Below are 13,524 nucleotides of genomic sequence, written 5' to 3' on the forward strand. Positions count from 1 at the left end.
GCAGGACTACGACGCGCAAGACCTGGAGGAGTTCCAGGAGGCCATACTGCGTGGCTGCGACTTCAACAAAGACGGCAAGATCAGCAAGAAGGAGCTGACCATGGTGCTTCTGGCGCTGGCCAAGCACTCGGCCGACGAGGATGGGAAATAGGCGACGCCTCTTCCGACGCGGCAGAGTCGCCCCCGTTTCCACTTTGCATCTATAATACTTTACAACCAACTCTACCATAGCTCTATCTCTCTCTCTTTCTCTCTCTCAACCGCTATTTTCCTTCTCATCTTCACTACTCGACCCGAACCTCTCCATCTATTTGCCTCAAGCGTGGCGCACCGGCAGACAAGCTCGCGGAGGACTCTGCTCGAGGGGGCGCGCCGGCAGCGAACGGCATGGGCGCCGCCACGCACTCCTACGACAAGGAATAAAAAGCGGCTGGAGTGAGGAACGCGACCTGAAAAACTTGGCACTCAAGGTGTGAGCGCGCCAACAGGTCGAAACCGGCTGATCACGCGCAGCGCGCACGAAGAGCGAGTCTCGCGGCATCGAGGTTGAGAGAGGAAGTGCCCCGAAGACACAGGACGCCCTTGACGCGCTCTGGCAAAGCCAAGCTCCACCTCCTCACGCTCCTATTAAGGCGCTAGCATTAGACGGGCCTCCGAAAAAAAAAAAGAAACCCTGCGTAATACAACTACTGCCCGAGTTGAAAACGTAAGCACGCCCCTTGCCACACAACACCTCAAATAACGCCGAGTAACGTGGTCCTCCAGTCAGTTCATGTCGCTACTTATAATCAGTAGGTATTGTCTTATCTCCAAAACATGCACCCACCCATTCTCATCCATTAGAGCGCATGGGCTTTTTTTTTTTTTCTTTCTTTTTTAGTGTTCGGAGTTTCGCTGATACTTCCCGAGAGAAACGCAATACGTCGACCGGCTCCTTGCAGCACCGAAAGAACGGGTGTTGGTAAGCGAGTATATGTCAGCGCTATGCGTTATCAACGAAAAAGAAAGACGCGTCTTCAACAATGTAACTAGGAGCAGCAGGCTCGCCGAAAACAATTTTACGCGCGAACCACTTTTTCTTTTTCTTCCTTTTTTACGTTTAGTGCCATGCGGCCTCGAAATAAAGACGCGCCTTGATGGTTCAGGTCGCTGGAGCTGAGCAGATGCACTTCGTCACTGCGGCAGTTGCGCGCGTCTTCCGTGCGTCCTGCTCCGATCGGTCGACCCAGGCTAGCAGCGCAGGCGATAGGGCTGACGGCCACTACTTATAAAGCTTATTCTTCTGATTGTCTCCTTATTTGCTGGCTTTCTAGCTTCTACAGGTGAATTATCGACCAGTGGGTATGCATCACAGTATTATATGTCAGAACCTCTATACATGATCAATATTAGTGGCACCTAATGTTATAGAGTTTTACTCACCTGATGTCGTACAGCCTAAGTGAGCAATTTGAGAGTCAGAATGGCGTAATGCATGCAACATTTTTTTCACACCACTCAGAAGATGCGTTAACAACTTAGCCGATGTGGGAGTTTCGATGAGGGCTACGACGTCAGCTCGAATTTACTGTTAACTCTTGTGCACGGGCATGCGTCGCATACGATGATGCTACGCTGAATAAAAGAGGGGTCGTGTTTAAATATCGAAAGCTCAAAGGTCATTGTTAAAGAACGTTAGTTGTCACGGTACATATACATTGAACTAAAAAAACAAGTAAATGAGAATTTCATGCCTTCAGGTAATGCAGGCTAGAAATATTGCCGCACTCAAGATGCGATGTCACAATCTGCAACAACCTCAATAAGATCTTTCGGCCAATACTGTTTGTTCGACTTTACGCCCACGAAGGCCTGGGGCACTTGAATGGCGCCATCAACTTGCGATGTAAGTGTCAGGCCACTCGGTAGACGTAATGCACGTGTACGACATTCTCTCATATCATTTTACTCCGAAGATGAAAAGTTGTTGCGCACGAGTTTTTTCGCCGTGAAGTATTTGTGCATAAGTGCTGTTTCGTTGCCAAGCTACGCGTCATGCGCATATGGTTAAAGATGGTTTTCCTTGCGAACTTCAATGTCATCTGTGCTTTCCATGAAATGTTTCCTTTTGTCTGATGTGTCTCGCTGTTCAGTATACCTTTCGGTGTATACAAAGTTACTGCTTTAGCTACAAGAAAATGTAGCTGCCACGCTGTTTAAATACCAAACGTTGTTGACCTTAAGATGTGTCTAACCAGATGTATACGCTCCTTTTCGGAAGACACCAAACTGACCAGAATAAAGATGAACTTATGCCCGTTTATGTCGCCCATTGGTTTCGACCTTGAAACTGCAGTCACTGCTGCTTTCCTGCTGCCCGCCCAAAGAACGCTTCTATGTGTGTCTGCACAGAAGGCAGGCAGGGAAGAGAAGGCTCATCACGATACAGGATTGACTTCGTGCAAAAGGTAAAACATCACAACCACACCAACCAACCAACTTTAGCTCGTAAAATGAAAATGATACTCTGGCTGCACCATTGGCTTTTCCTTAGTGCGTTCGACGTTCAAATCTCCCCGATGGACTCGCCACCCAACAGGGAAGTACAGCTGGTCCATGTTAAGACTCCACTGCGCTGATTTTCTTGCGAAAAACTTGAGCTAACGTCCCAAACCAACACAAGCGCTATGACAGACATCCCAGTCGATGGCTTCGAATTAATTTTGACCACATTGCGTTCTCCTATGTGTGCCAAATGTTCGGTATACGAGCGTTTCTTTCATCTCTATTTTTCATTCCCGGCTGCGGTCAGAAATCGAACCCACGACCTAGCGCTCAATTGTGGAACACCATGGCCACCGCAGCGAGTATGCGCAAAGTTGACCCAACCAAGTCTTTATCAGAATTGGTGGACAATTACTTTGTGAGAGTTGTGACTGACGAAAGCCTCCTTTTCTCTTTTGTCACCGCTGCAGAGCGCAATAATAAACACAACAGCACGCTGCATTGCTAAGAGCCTGACATACATCTAGCAGATTTATAGCGGAATTTCGCCTAGTTTCTGCAGGGCCGAAGGATATCTTGATGCCCCCCTCCACACACACACTTTGAACCTAACAATAGCATACCGTGAGCGCAGTTAATGCCAACATGAAGTGCATCTGAGCATGCGCAAAAAAATGGTAAATTTAATTCCAGATAAGCAAAGTTGAGATGGAGAAGTTTCGAATATATGGAATAATAAATGCATTTTTGGCGGGCCCTCGATTCGAGTGTATACGATACTTTAGACTGTACGAAACGTGAAAAAATTTCCCCTCACTCGAATATGCGCGAAGTGTGATCATGGATCTAAGATTAATTATGCAGCTTACTCAACTAAATGGCTGAATTGGTGACCGCGCAATAGTGACAAGGCGTCAATGTAACTGCTGAATATTACTAAGAGCAATCGTACTTCCTATCGCTGTCCTAAACCAACGAGTTACTGCTTGAGCTTACAGCGTCACGCGGCTGCGCGCCCACTTACTATATATATATATATATATATATATATATATATATATATATATATATATATATATATATATACAAGGTGTTTCAGCGAGCACTTTCAAAAATTCCTAAAGGTTGCCTGTGGCAGATAGCATAATTCTAGTTCATGAGCTGGTCTACTTGAAGAGGCGGACATTACTTGCACAAGAAATTGAAAAGCATAATAAAATAATTAACGAAAATTCACTAGTTAAGTTCTTAACTAATTACCTGATGGCCCATATTGCAATGTACAAATTGTAGCTGTGGAGTTCGCAAGGCGGATCCACTTGGAACGAATTCTCGGGATGACACCAGTGAGATATTAATTCCTGAACTTTGCGGAGAAATGCATTGGCGTTCCAGTTTGGTTCTTAACAAAACGTCGCTTTATGCACTGAAGCACAAAATTAACTGGAACGCAAATGCATTTCTCGGCAAAGTTCGGGAATTAATATCTCAAAACTGGTGTCATCCTGAGAATTAATTCCAGGTGGATCCGTCTTGCGAACTCCACGGCTGCAATTTCTAAATTGCAATATGGGGCGTCAGGTAATTAGTTAAAACGTTAATTAGTGAATTTTTGTTAATTCGTCGATTATGCATTTCAATTTTTTGTGCAAGTAATGTCCGCCTCTTCGAATAGACCAGCTCATTAACTAGAATTGGGCTATCTGCCACAGGCAACCTTAAATAAATTGTGAAAGTGGTCGCTGAAACACCCTGTATATATATTGAAGGCGAAGCACAATCTGACATTCGGACTTGCATCATTGGAACAGTAAATATTATGTTGGCTAATTGTTCAATGATAACAGAAAAAATTCCCCAGTTTGCGGGAAAAGACTGCTGACATAATTCCCTTGGTCACGTCCTCGCATATCGTAGCATTTTTGTTTAATAGCTTAGTCCATATTAGCATAGACACGCTATATACTATATGCGAGCAGCGAGGGCCACGCGGTATGACCGAAATGCTAGCGTTCGTTATTATCAAAGCTTATTAATTGTTCCGTCAGCATGTACAATCCTCCGTTAGGTTTCAGATATGCACGTTTAGCTTCAACGGGCCATAAAAACTGTCCGCGTGCCATGCCCTACGTTCGTGTGTAGCTCCCAGCTGTGAGAACTCGTAAAAGATGCTTCCCCACAATAACCCTTCTCAAGAGGAGAAGCCCACTTCTTTAATTTGAGTTGTTTTCCGCGCAGTACTTTGTATTCCCAAGTTCCGTCGATGGTGGCAGCGGTTCTCTCTTTTGGTGAGCCTGCATACGTGGCTGGCCGGTTCTGTATGTAGGTTCCCTAGTCTCTTGAAAAGGCACAGCGATTATAAGGTCTCTGCAGCACAGAGCCACAGCGGCTTTTTTTAGGTGAACAAATAGCTTACAGAAATCGGAGTGTCGTAGAAGTTCTGACCTTTAAGGTGTCTGGTGTGCTTATAGAAACAAAAATTGGTCATGACATTTAAAGATCGAAAACGCTATGAAAAGTCGGATGGGCCGGAAAGTTTTCCTGCAGTGCACGGTCCCCGCGAGATATTTAATACACCTCAAGGAAAGGGTGCATCAGGAAAACGCCGCGGGTTCAGTCAAAATCTGCACTTAGATGTACCAGAAGCCTTTTTTTAAATTTTTCTCGGCCTTCACAAATATTGCCCCCCCCCCCCCCCCTTCCCCTTTAGAAATGGGACTGAACTGAACTGAGAAGCACCGAATTATTTGGTATTTCAACGGTTCTTTTCTTTTCCGCCTTTTCGATTGGCATCCAATTCGAAACGGGGCAGCGACAAATAATCACCTAGCCTGCTTACGCTATTCGGGTATTATACTTGTATACATCCTAGCATTTTACCTATCACTCCAAGATCAACTTTCCATCTTCATTAAAGCCCCTCTCTCTATGTTGTACAGTTACCTAAGCCAGCATCGACTCCATTTCTATCAATGTGTTGTTTTTCCAGCAATACTCTAAACGTATGTTGCTTATATCGACTGCTGACCAGTTAATGCTTCCATCCGCTTTGAATCCCACTGCAGCGCTTCCGAAAGGTGGACGTTCCCTACGGGTCTTGCTGCGTGAATATTTTGGCGTTCCATTACGATGTGCCGAATAATTTCCGGATTTTTGCAGCAGCAGACGCATGCCTCATCCCCTTCCGAATGCTTGATGTCCTTAGGCAACCAGCTCGGGCCTCGGACAGCAAGCCCTTTGTGTTGTCGCACAGATTTTCCCTCCCGATTTCTTTCTTGACGTATTTGTAAATCTCCGCTATCTTTTTTTTTTCAACCTTTGCATCCAATTTACCATCTCTGTTTCTCTCTTTCTTTCTGATAACTCAATTACCCTCAACTTAGTTGCCAACTTTCATGGTCTCTCTCAATTCCGTGTCCACGCTCTTGGGGCAGATGTTTGTGCACTTTAGCTGTACATTTCTTTAGATGCGAAAGCGTCAAATGGACCATTGAGCGAAAAAGCCGGCGTCCGTAACAGCGAAACGGCACCTAAATTCCCATTGGCTGCGACGCCATGTCACGAGCGCGCCTCGACGGAACAGAATGGGCGAATCGGAACACCTGCCGCCGAGATAGCGCGCCAGGTGTTGCGTGAGGGGAGAGGGCATCGTCGCGACGCCACATCACCAGCGCGCCTCGACGGAGCAGATACGGTGACGCAACGCCACGGGGCGAGACAGGTTGTCATCGGCGAGGCAGTCGCGTGACAAGCGCGTGCGGGTGCCGCCGTCGCGCTCTCAGAAGCCGGCACGCGGTCCATATATATATATATATATATATATATATATATATATATATATATATATATATATATATACCTCTCACCCTCACTGGGCTTAGCTGCTGCGCGCGCCTGCCGGCCTTGGTGACCGCTGCCGCTGCTGCTTCCTCAGTCTCTCGTCGCGCAGCTAGGACGTCGTTGGCATGCGGCGTCCTTGATTTCTCAGCTATATCGTCCAAATGATTGCGGTCTACAGCCAACACGTTTATGTAGAAACAGTACAAAAAAATAACCCGCACCAATTTAATCGCATAACTCGATAACATCCCCACAGCAAAACTCGAAAACATTACCCGCAGTGCTAAACTCGAAGGCCCTCTCAGCGGCGTTCAATAATTGGACATTAATGATCCCGCATTCACAACTCGTAAAAAATGCTTAGGTGTCCTCGGATTTTTCATTCATGTTCCTGAGTCTTCAAAACTAAGTTTGCTCTGCGCGCTTGTCTGACATCTAAAGAGGCCCAGCCTGGCACCCTGCACTGTCTCAGCTGTGGTTTCGCCGTGGGCAACCAATGCCAATCGGCCCACCCCCTTATCTCCGATTTGAAGCACAATATGGCGTTTGCGAACGTTAGCGCTGGCACCATCACTAATTTCCAAATTCCTTGCACCATGGCCACCACCTCACATTCATTGTAGCTCCTCTCGCGTGAAACGTCAGCTGGCAGAGAGAGAGTAGACATCTTTATTATTAATATTTGAAGTCAGCTGGGAAATTCTGTTGCCTCGGCGCGCGTATGCTTGCTCGGGTAGGCCGTTTATCGCCCTCCCCCTGCTGGTGTTTTTGAAACCGCCCGAGTCGCAAAGCCTAGTGCTGCAGAAGCATTTGCTGCACTTCGTGTGCAGAGGCAACCTACTTTTCCGTAAAGTTGATTGCGATAAAGAAACATGTTTAATGCCGTATTCTTGTTTCATATAGGTTTACAATTATAACATTGCCCTTCAAGTTCTTACTTACAACAGCCTCAGACAACTCTAGTTACAAGAAATAAGCTTGCTTGGCGCGTACGTAAGTGCTACGAATGAATCTGTCGATACATCTCGTGTTGCAGAACGGGTTCTCGGCGGTTGAGTTTAAGCAAGGCTTGATGAGAGTGGGCTAGTAGGCATTCCATAGGTAATAAACTTAAAGCACAAGGAAAACCGCGCTTGTCCATGCCTGCCCCGTCGTCATTGTTTTCTTCTTGGCGCTTCAAGTTACGAACTGTCTCGACCTCTCGTAGAAAGCCAGCGACAAATAGCGGAATAAGTTAGTCATGCACTGCACAGCGCACTTTCATACTTCATTCAACTGTGCCACTGGTTACGAGCGACACACAAGACTCAGCTCAGCACCTGTTGATTAGTCAGCTCAATATCCATATGGGAAATTATGTATACACTTTATTAATCCAGCTATATTGACACAGGCTGGCACACTTGCTCCTGCCATCGGTAATGCGCACTGCTCACAGGCGAGATATTTGTCTAATTATGCAAATAAAAAGAATTCGAGTTAAGAAATCCGACGACAATTAACGTCGGCCAAATATAGGTGCACGTCTCAATGTATATATTTTGACAAGTTAATACCTATCAGCACTTCTTTGCTCCCACAGTGCCCATAAGTGCTGAAACATTGATGTATTTCGCCACATAATTTGTAGATGCATTTCTCAAAATAGACGCCAAGGACACCATTTTCGCTAAATGGATATGAATTGATTACTTCTAATTCCGTTAATTCCACTATTGGTATACATTCCTTAAATAGAATTAAATATTAGTGAAAATGTTATAGCTGTCACAGTGCAATTTGCTGTGCAAGTAATCTGTCTGCCTGTTCAAGTAATCCAGCGCAGATGTGACAGAATCATGCTACCACAGATGACTTTCAATAAGACTGTGCCGCGCGCGCACATCCATGCTTGTGTGCGCGCGTGCACATGCACAGTTTTACTCCCAATTTGCGGACTTATGACCTTGTGTGCGCACTTCTCACTTGAATGGTTGCTCCCCCTCAATAATGTCATAGAAAACCATGAACAGCATCTAACCTTGCAAAACTTTCAGAGTGAACAACAAAGTTCGAACCAACCATGATAAAAGTGTCCGGGGAATACATAATACACGGAAACATTAGCCCATGTTTTTTTACAGCGAAGCTGTTAAGGGCTCAGTCTTCGATGGTCACGTCCGGATGTAGAAAAAAACTCTTATTGGCCGTATGCTGTATGTGCGAGTGAAAGCGCGCGAGGGACACGCGCTTTCACGGGGAGCGAACGCACGGCGGAGAGCAAACGCGACTTCCCAGTGGAAGGGGAGCGGTGGGCGAGGAGAGCATCGAGGCACCCTAGACTGTGCGTGTGCGTGCCCACTCTCCCACTGCGGCGCATGCGCGCAGCCCTGCATAAATCCCCTTGATCTTGAAAGTAGCGACACTCTCCTCCACGCGCGCACTTTTCTCCTCAATTCTCCTCTTCTCCCCTCCCCTGGCCGGCGCGGTGCGCACGCCACGCTGGACCCTCCAGTGGCACTCTGCAGCCGCATTAGAATCAATGCGCGCGCTTATTTATTCGGCCCTTTGAAGCGTTATATGGGAATTTTTCCCTGGTGAAACAGTCATGACAAAAGTACGCTTCCAATAGAACGTCATGACATTTTTTTTTGAAGACGCTTCGATAAAAACAAGCTGAAGCGCTCCGAAAAAATTAGTACCAAGCAGTGGCTGAGCGGTTTGCCTCTACGTCGCCACTTGGGTTGCCCGTAACGCGGAGGTGTATTGAGCGCATATAATTTAAGCAGCGTAGAATATACACAAGAATTTGCTGCATAATCGCAGCTCTTAAAAAGCTCAAAGAAGGTAACGAAGAAGAAATGTGATAGTTTACTTAAAGTGAATTCACCGAAATGAGTGGGCCAACAGCCTTTGTACCAATGCCACTGTGCAAAGTACGTGCTGTGTTTGCGAAAGAGCCAATATAGAACTTAACACACGCGCCTGTATTCCGTCACAATGAAACGACGAGAAATTGTATTCCATCGCCTCGAGGACTACCTCAAGTCCCTCAAAAAAAGAGAGAGAGAGGAAAAAATGCTGATTGCTCCCACGGAAACTTCTAAGACTATGGCCCTTGATAATTAACTTATTCAAGATGTAAAGTTCATCAGAACTCAGGGAGATTATGAGAAGCGCTTGGCTTGTACTTAATGAGCATCCGCGAATAATACATGCCAGATACCTAACTTCGCTTCCATGCGTATGGCTTTTTACTTCGCGGCGGCTGCCAAGGTATCACTTAGCGGTTGTCAATTCACTTTTTATTTTCGCTTAACCAACTCACGTTCATAAGCCTATATGCAGCAAAGAGGATAATTGTTTGGTTTAATTCCACAAAATAATGCTTATTCGCGCGTCTTCGCACGATGAAAATCGCTACCAGCATTTCAAATCTGACTGCACTGAACTACAGAATGATCTAGGCGGCACCGAATGTTGCGGACCGCACCGATAGGTGCTTCGAAAAATACTGCCACGTTAACTACGAAGTATTTCTCCTTGGCGCGCACACACACAAGCACCCACAGACACGCGCACTCACATACGACCATACACGCACACATACACACACGCACGCACATTCACACATATGAACACACATACACGCACGCACAAAGAATTACAGAATACGAGTTACAAGCATTAACTTATAAATTACATACATTTTAAAAGTAACGCACGCGCGATAACGCAAAAAAGCTTTGTCACGGCACGATGAGTCAACAACACAGTTCAGCGACTCACTAAAAAAAAAAGGGGGAAAAAAAACTATATGCACAGTTATAGGTGCTACGTATTGAACTGAACGAGGAGTCCAGCTATGCAAAGAGCATTAAAATCTCCATGCAACTTCACCTACAAATATAAGGAAAGCTGCAACATCTCGCAAAGAACGGCGTGCTTAGGAGGCGCGAAATCCTGTCTCCCGAAGTTATGGAGCCACTGCTTCCGGCGCACGACATTCCGTTCTCCTCGGGGGATAGAAAAAATGCAAGCCCTTTTCCCGACCTGCTGCATTGAAAAGCGCAAGCAGCAAGGCATTTCCACGGAGAACGAAGCTCAGGTTCTTACGGAAAGACCGAATAACTTAGGAAACGGACGTTAGGAGCGGCAGGGCGACCACCGCTTGGCAAGCGCATGGCGGGCGAGAGGAATTAAAAGCGCGCGAAAGCAAGTTTCGCGATCTCTTCGTGAAGTCAGGGTCACCTGACAGGGTAGTATCGCGCGCCGCAGCATCTCAGCGTGGCGGATGCGCTGGCTCCGCGAAAGAGGGGGAGAAAAAGAGGAGGTTGGCGGCTCCGGCGAGGGGTTTGCGGCGTAGATCAAAGAGTGCCGCTACTTTCCAACATCAAGGGGCTTTAGCCCTGCCGGCCTCTGCCACCGACTCTCTCTGGACTCACCCGCCTCTCCCCAAACAGGGTCGACAACGGCGTTTAGCCGTTCCGTCACGTAGACATCGCGCTGGCGCTCTTATAAGTTGCCCTTACGACTCACCATGGCCCGGCCACAGAACACCCATACACCCCGCTGCTGCTGGCGCGCTTGCTCACGCCAGCGTTTTGACAGCGGATATGTGTGGTCACACAAACAACGCGCAGAACTGTTGTCGACGGCGGCGGCGCTTTACCCGCCTTCGCACCGAACGCGCGCGGCGTTGGTGACGTGTTTATGAAGAACGTGCCAACCTTTGCCGTACACCCTATGGCGGTGTACCGTAGCGACCATAAGGCCATGGTCCCTGTGGTCACTAAATAAATGAAAACCACCGGATCATATATATTTCTAATTCTTTAATAGTTTAAATAACCAATTACACCATCACATCTCAATAGTCATAATTAGAAATACATAATTCCCACCATAGTACAGCTTCGCTGGTCTTCTATTTCCACCCCAGTGGAAGGGCTTTTTTTTTTTTTGATCGACACAGGCCAGCTGTGTTTCAACATGTACTTCCTCTTATTGACAATACAAATCCCTGTTAGCCCTGGCACATTAGGCATCACGAACAACTATCAGCATGTTTCCATCCTACACCAGACCAACAGGAATGGCTTTGAACACGCCTTGGAACATGCTATATTAGATGTATATTAAAGCACACACTCAACCCAAAAACTGCATGAGTTGGTGAAGTTACGAGCCATTTATATCTTCAATACTACCATACTAAGGGACCCTAAAGACAAACACTAAGTTGTTCTAAACTGGGTGATTAGTTGCACATGCCACTCAGTTGTTTCATGTAAAAAAAAACCTCCCCCACGGCCTCTCGCGCATCGGAAGAAGGCGCGTTTGCTCCACATATATGGTGATTGTAAAGGAGGAAAGAGACGCCTACTTCTGCAGCCCTTAAGCAAGCACGGCGCGGAACGCGCGTTTGTTCTCCGCCGTGCGTTCACTCCCCGTGAAAGAGCACGTCCCTCGCGCCCTTTCACTCGCACATACAGCGTTCAGCGGCGCGCGGTCACGATTTCATCTCCATTGACGTCATACGGAACCTCACGGCGACGGCGACGGCGACGCCGACGGCAGAAATCTGCTTTTGAGTGTCCATATAATTGCTATCGCAATAAAAAAAAAGAGTGCGGAAACCATCAAAGATAACTGTCAATGTCGGTGAATAGCCGAACGCAAACGTTTGGGGCCACATTTTGCAGCATACCAAAGGTGTTCATGCACAGCACGATGGCTTTATCACTTTTCCAACTTTTCTTCGGTGAAGATGCGTTTAGTGTGCATTTTACGACACTTTTTAAACGAAATTTTAGAATTCGGCAGAACCCATCTCCCGATGACTGTCAACTATGATGCTTTAGCAAGGTAGTGCATTGGGCGAGTTGGTGCATAGCTGAACAAATGAGTTGTGGCCCAAGGAAAGAAGAAGGAAAACCAAGGGGAGACAGGAGAGGGCGCCAAACTAGTTGAAAGTTTGGCGCCCTATCCTATCTCCCCTTGGTTTTGAAAGTTTGGCGCCCTATCCTATCTCCCCTTGGTTTTCCTTCTTTCCTCGTGCCACAGCTCATTTGTTCAACTATGATGCGTTTCGCATTCAATCAATATAGCAACGCAACGTATTGCCACCTTCGAAATGAGTTATGTATGAGGTGTGTACTGCAGTGGAACTCCTCTTTTGCGCTTCTTTAAGAACAGTCGGCACCATCTAGCACCACTGCCGTGAAGCCTGTGTGTGACCTTCGAAGCGCATGGCGTGCCAGTAGAAACACGTCATGCGGCAACCGGGCTCCTCTCACACACTTCTTTGTGGACACGCTGCAGAATCTAGTGGCACTGCCTAGAAGTCTGATTTTCGGCGAGAAAGAGGTTCGCTGAAAAGCGGCACATATGTACACATTGTCAGATACTCAGTAACCCAGGCTGGACCGACAGTTGGTTTCTAACCCCATTCCCTCAGCACAGCAGCTCGATACACTATCCATTCAACCTATGGACTACCTAGTGACCCAGGTAAGTGGGAAAACAGTTAGATACAAACATACATATATGGATAGTTGGCCCCTGGAAAGTGTGTCAAGTACCCGAATAATGATAATGCATTAAAACCTTGCACTCGTTTTATACATATATATTTCAGTGATAAAGCACTGCTGAAGCAAAGGGCAAAGCTTGTGTAAAAAATGGCAGCCACGAGTGGTGGCAACACCTCACCCCTAACATTACTGTTTCCCCCTCCAGCCGGTTTCTCCAGTGATGCGAGAGGCAGTGCAGAAGGCGACTGCCCTCCTCAGAGCTGGAGAGGGTTGTCGCCAGTGCTCTGGCATTGCTCTCTCCCTTAGGCAAGACACCACGTCCAGGAAAGCTCGCACAGTAGCCAAAGCAAGCTGAGAAGTGCAGTATTTGAAAATACTGCAGGCCAACTTGGCCCAAGCAGGAGAGGCAGATACATAATAATAAAAACAATGATAAAATGATACATACAATGGTACAGTAAGTAATAGATAACAATATGCTATAAATACAAAGCATCAAGGACAGAAAAAAGCTACAATGAATACATATTAAGTAATAATGCATTATCACGTAGTTAATCAAACCCAACATCAGCAGGAAAAAAACTATAACTAACATCAAATGTGCTCCTCCAGAGCACATTTGATATTTTAGAAATACTTGCTAACAGACAAAATCATAAGTACAGTATTTAGTGCTACCTTC

The 13,524-nt window shown here is 46.5% G+C and overlaps 1 protein-coding gene across 2 annotated transcripts in view; it reads left to right on the plus strand.

Moving 5' to 3' along the window:
• Positions 1-2,300, plus strand: part of LOC119464549 (calbindin-32-like) — a 223,084-nt gene extending 220,784 nt beyond the window's left edge. For both annotated transcript variants that reach the window (XM_037725570.2, XM_037725575.2), the window contains one exon: positions 5-2,300. In XM_037725570.2, the coding sequence (XP_037581498.1) occupies positions 5-151 (147 nt within the window). In that variant the 3' untranslated portion in view covers positions 152-2,300. The remainder of the gene's footprint in view (positions 1-4) is intronic.
• Positions 2,301-13,524: the final 11,224 nt, after the last annotated feature.

The sequence above is a fragment of the Dermacentor silvarum genome, chromosome 1 (assembly GCF_013339745.2).
Source record: "Dermacentor silvarum isolate Dsil-2018 chromosome 1, BIME_Dsil_1.4, whole genome shotgun sequence".
NCBI lineage: Eukaryota > Metazoa > Arthropoda > Arachnida > Ixodida > Ixodidae > Dermacentor > Dermacentor silvarum.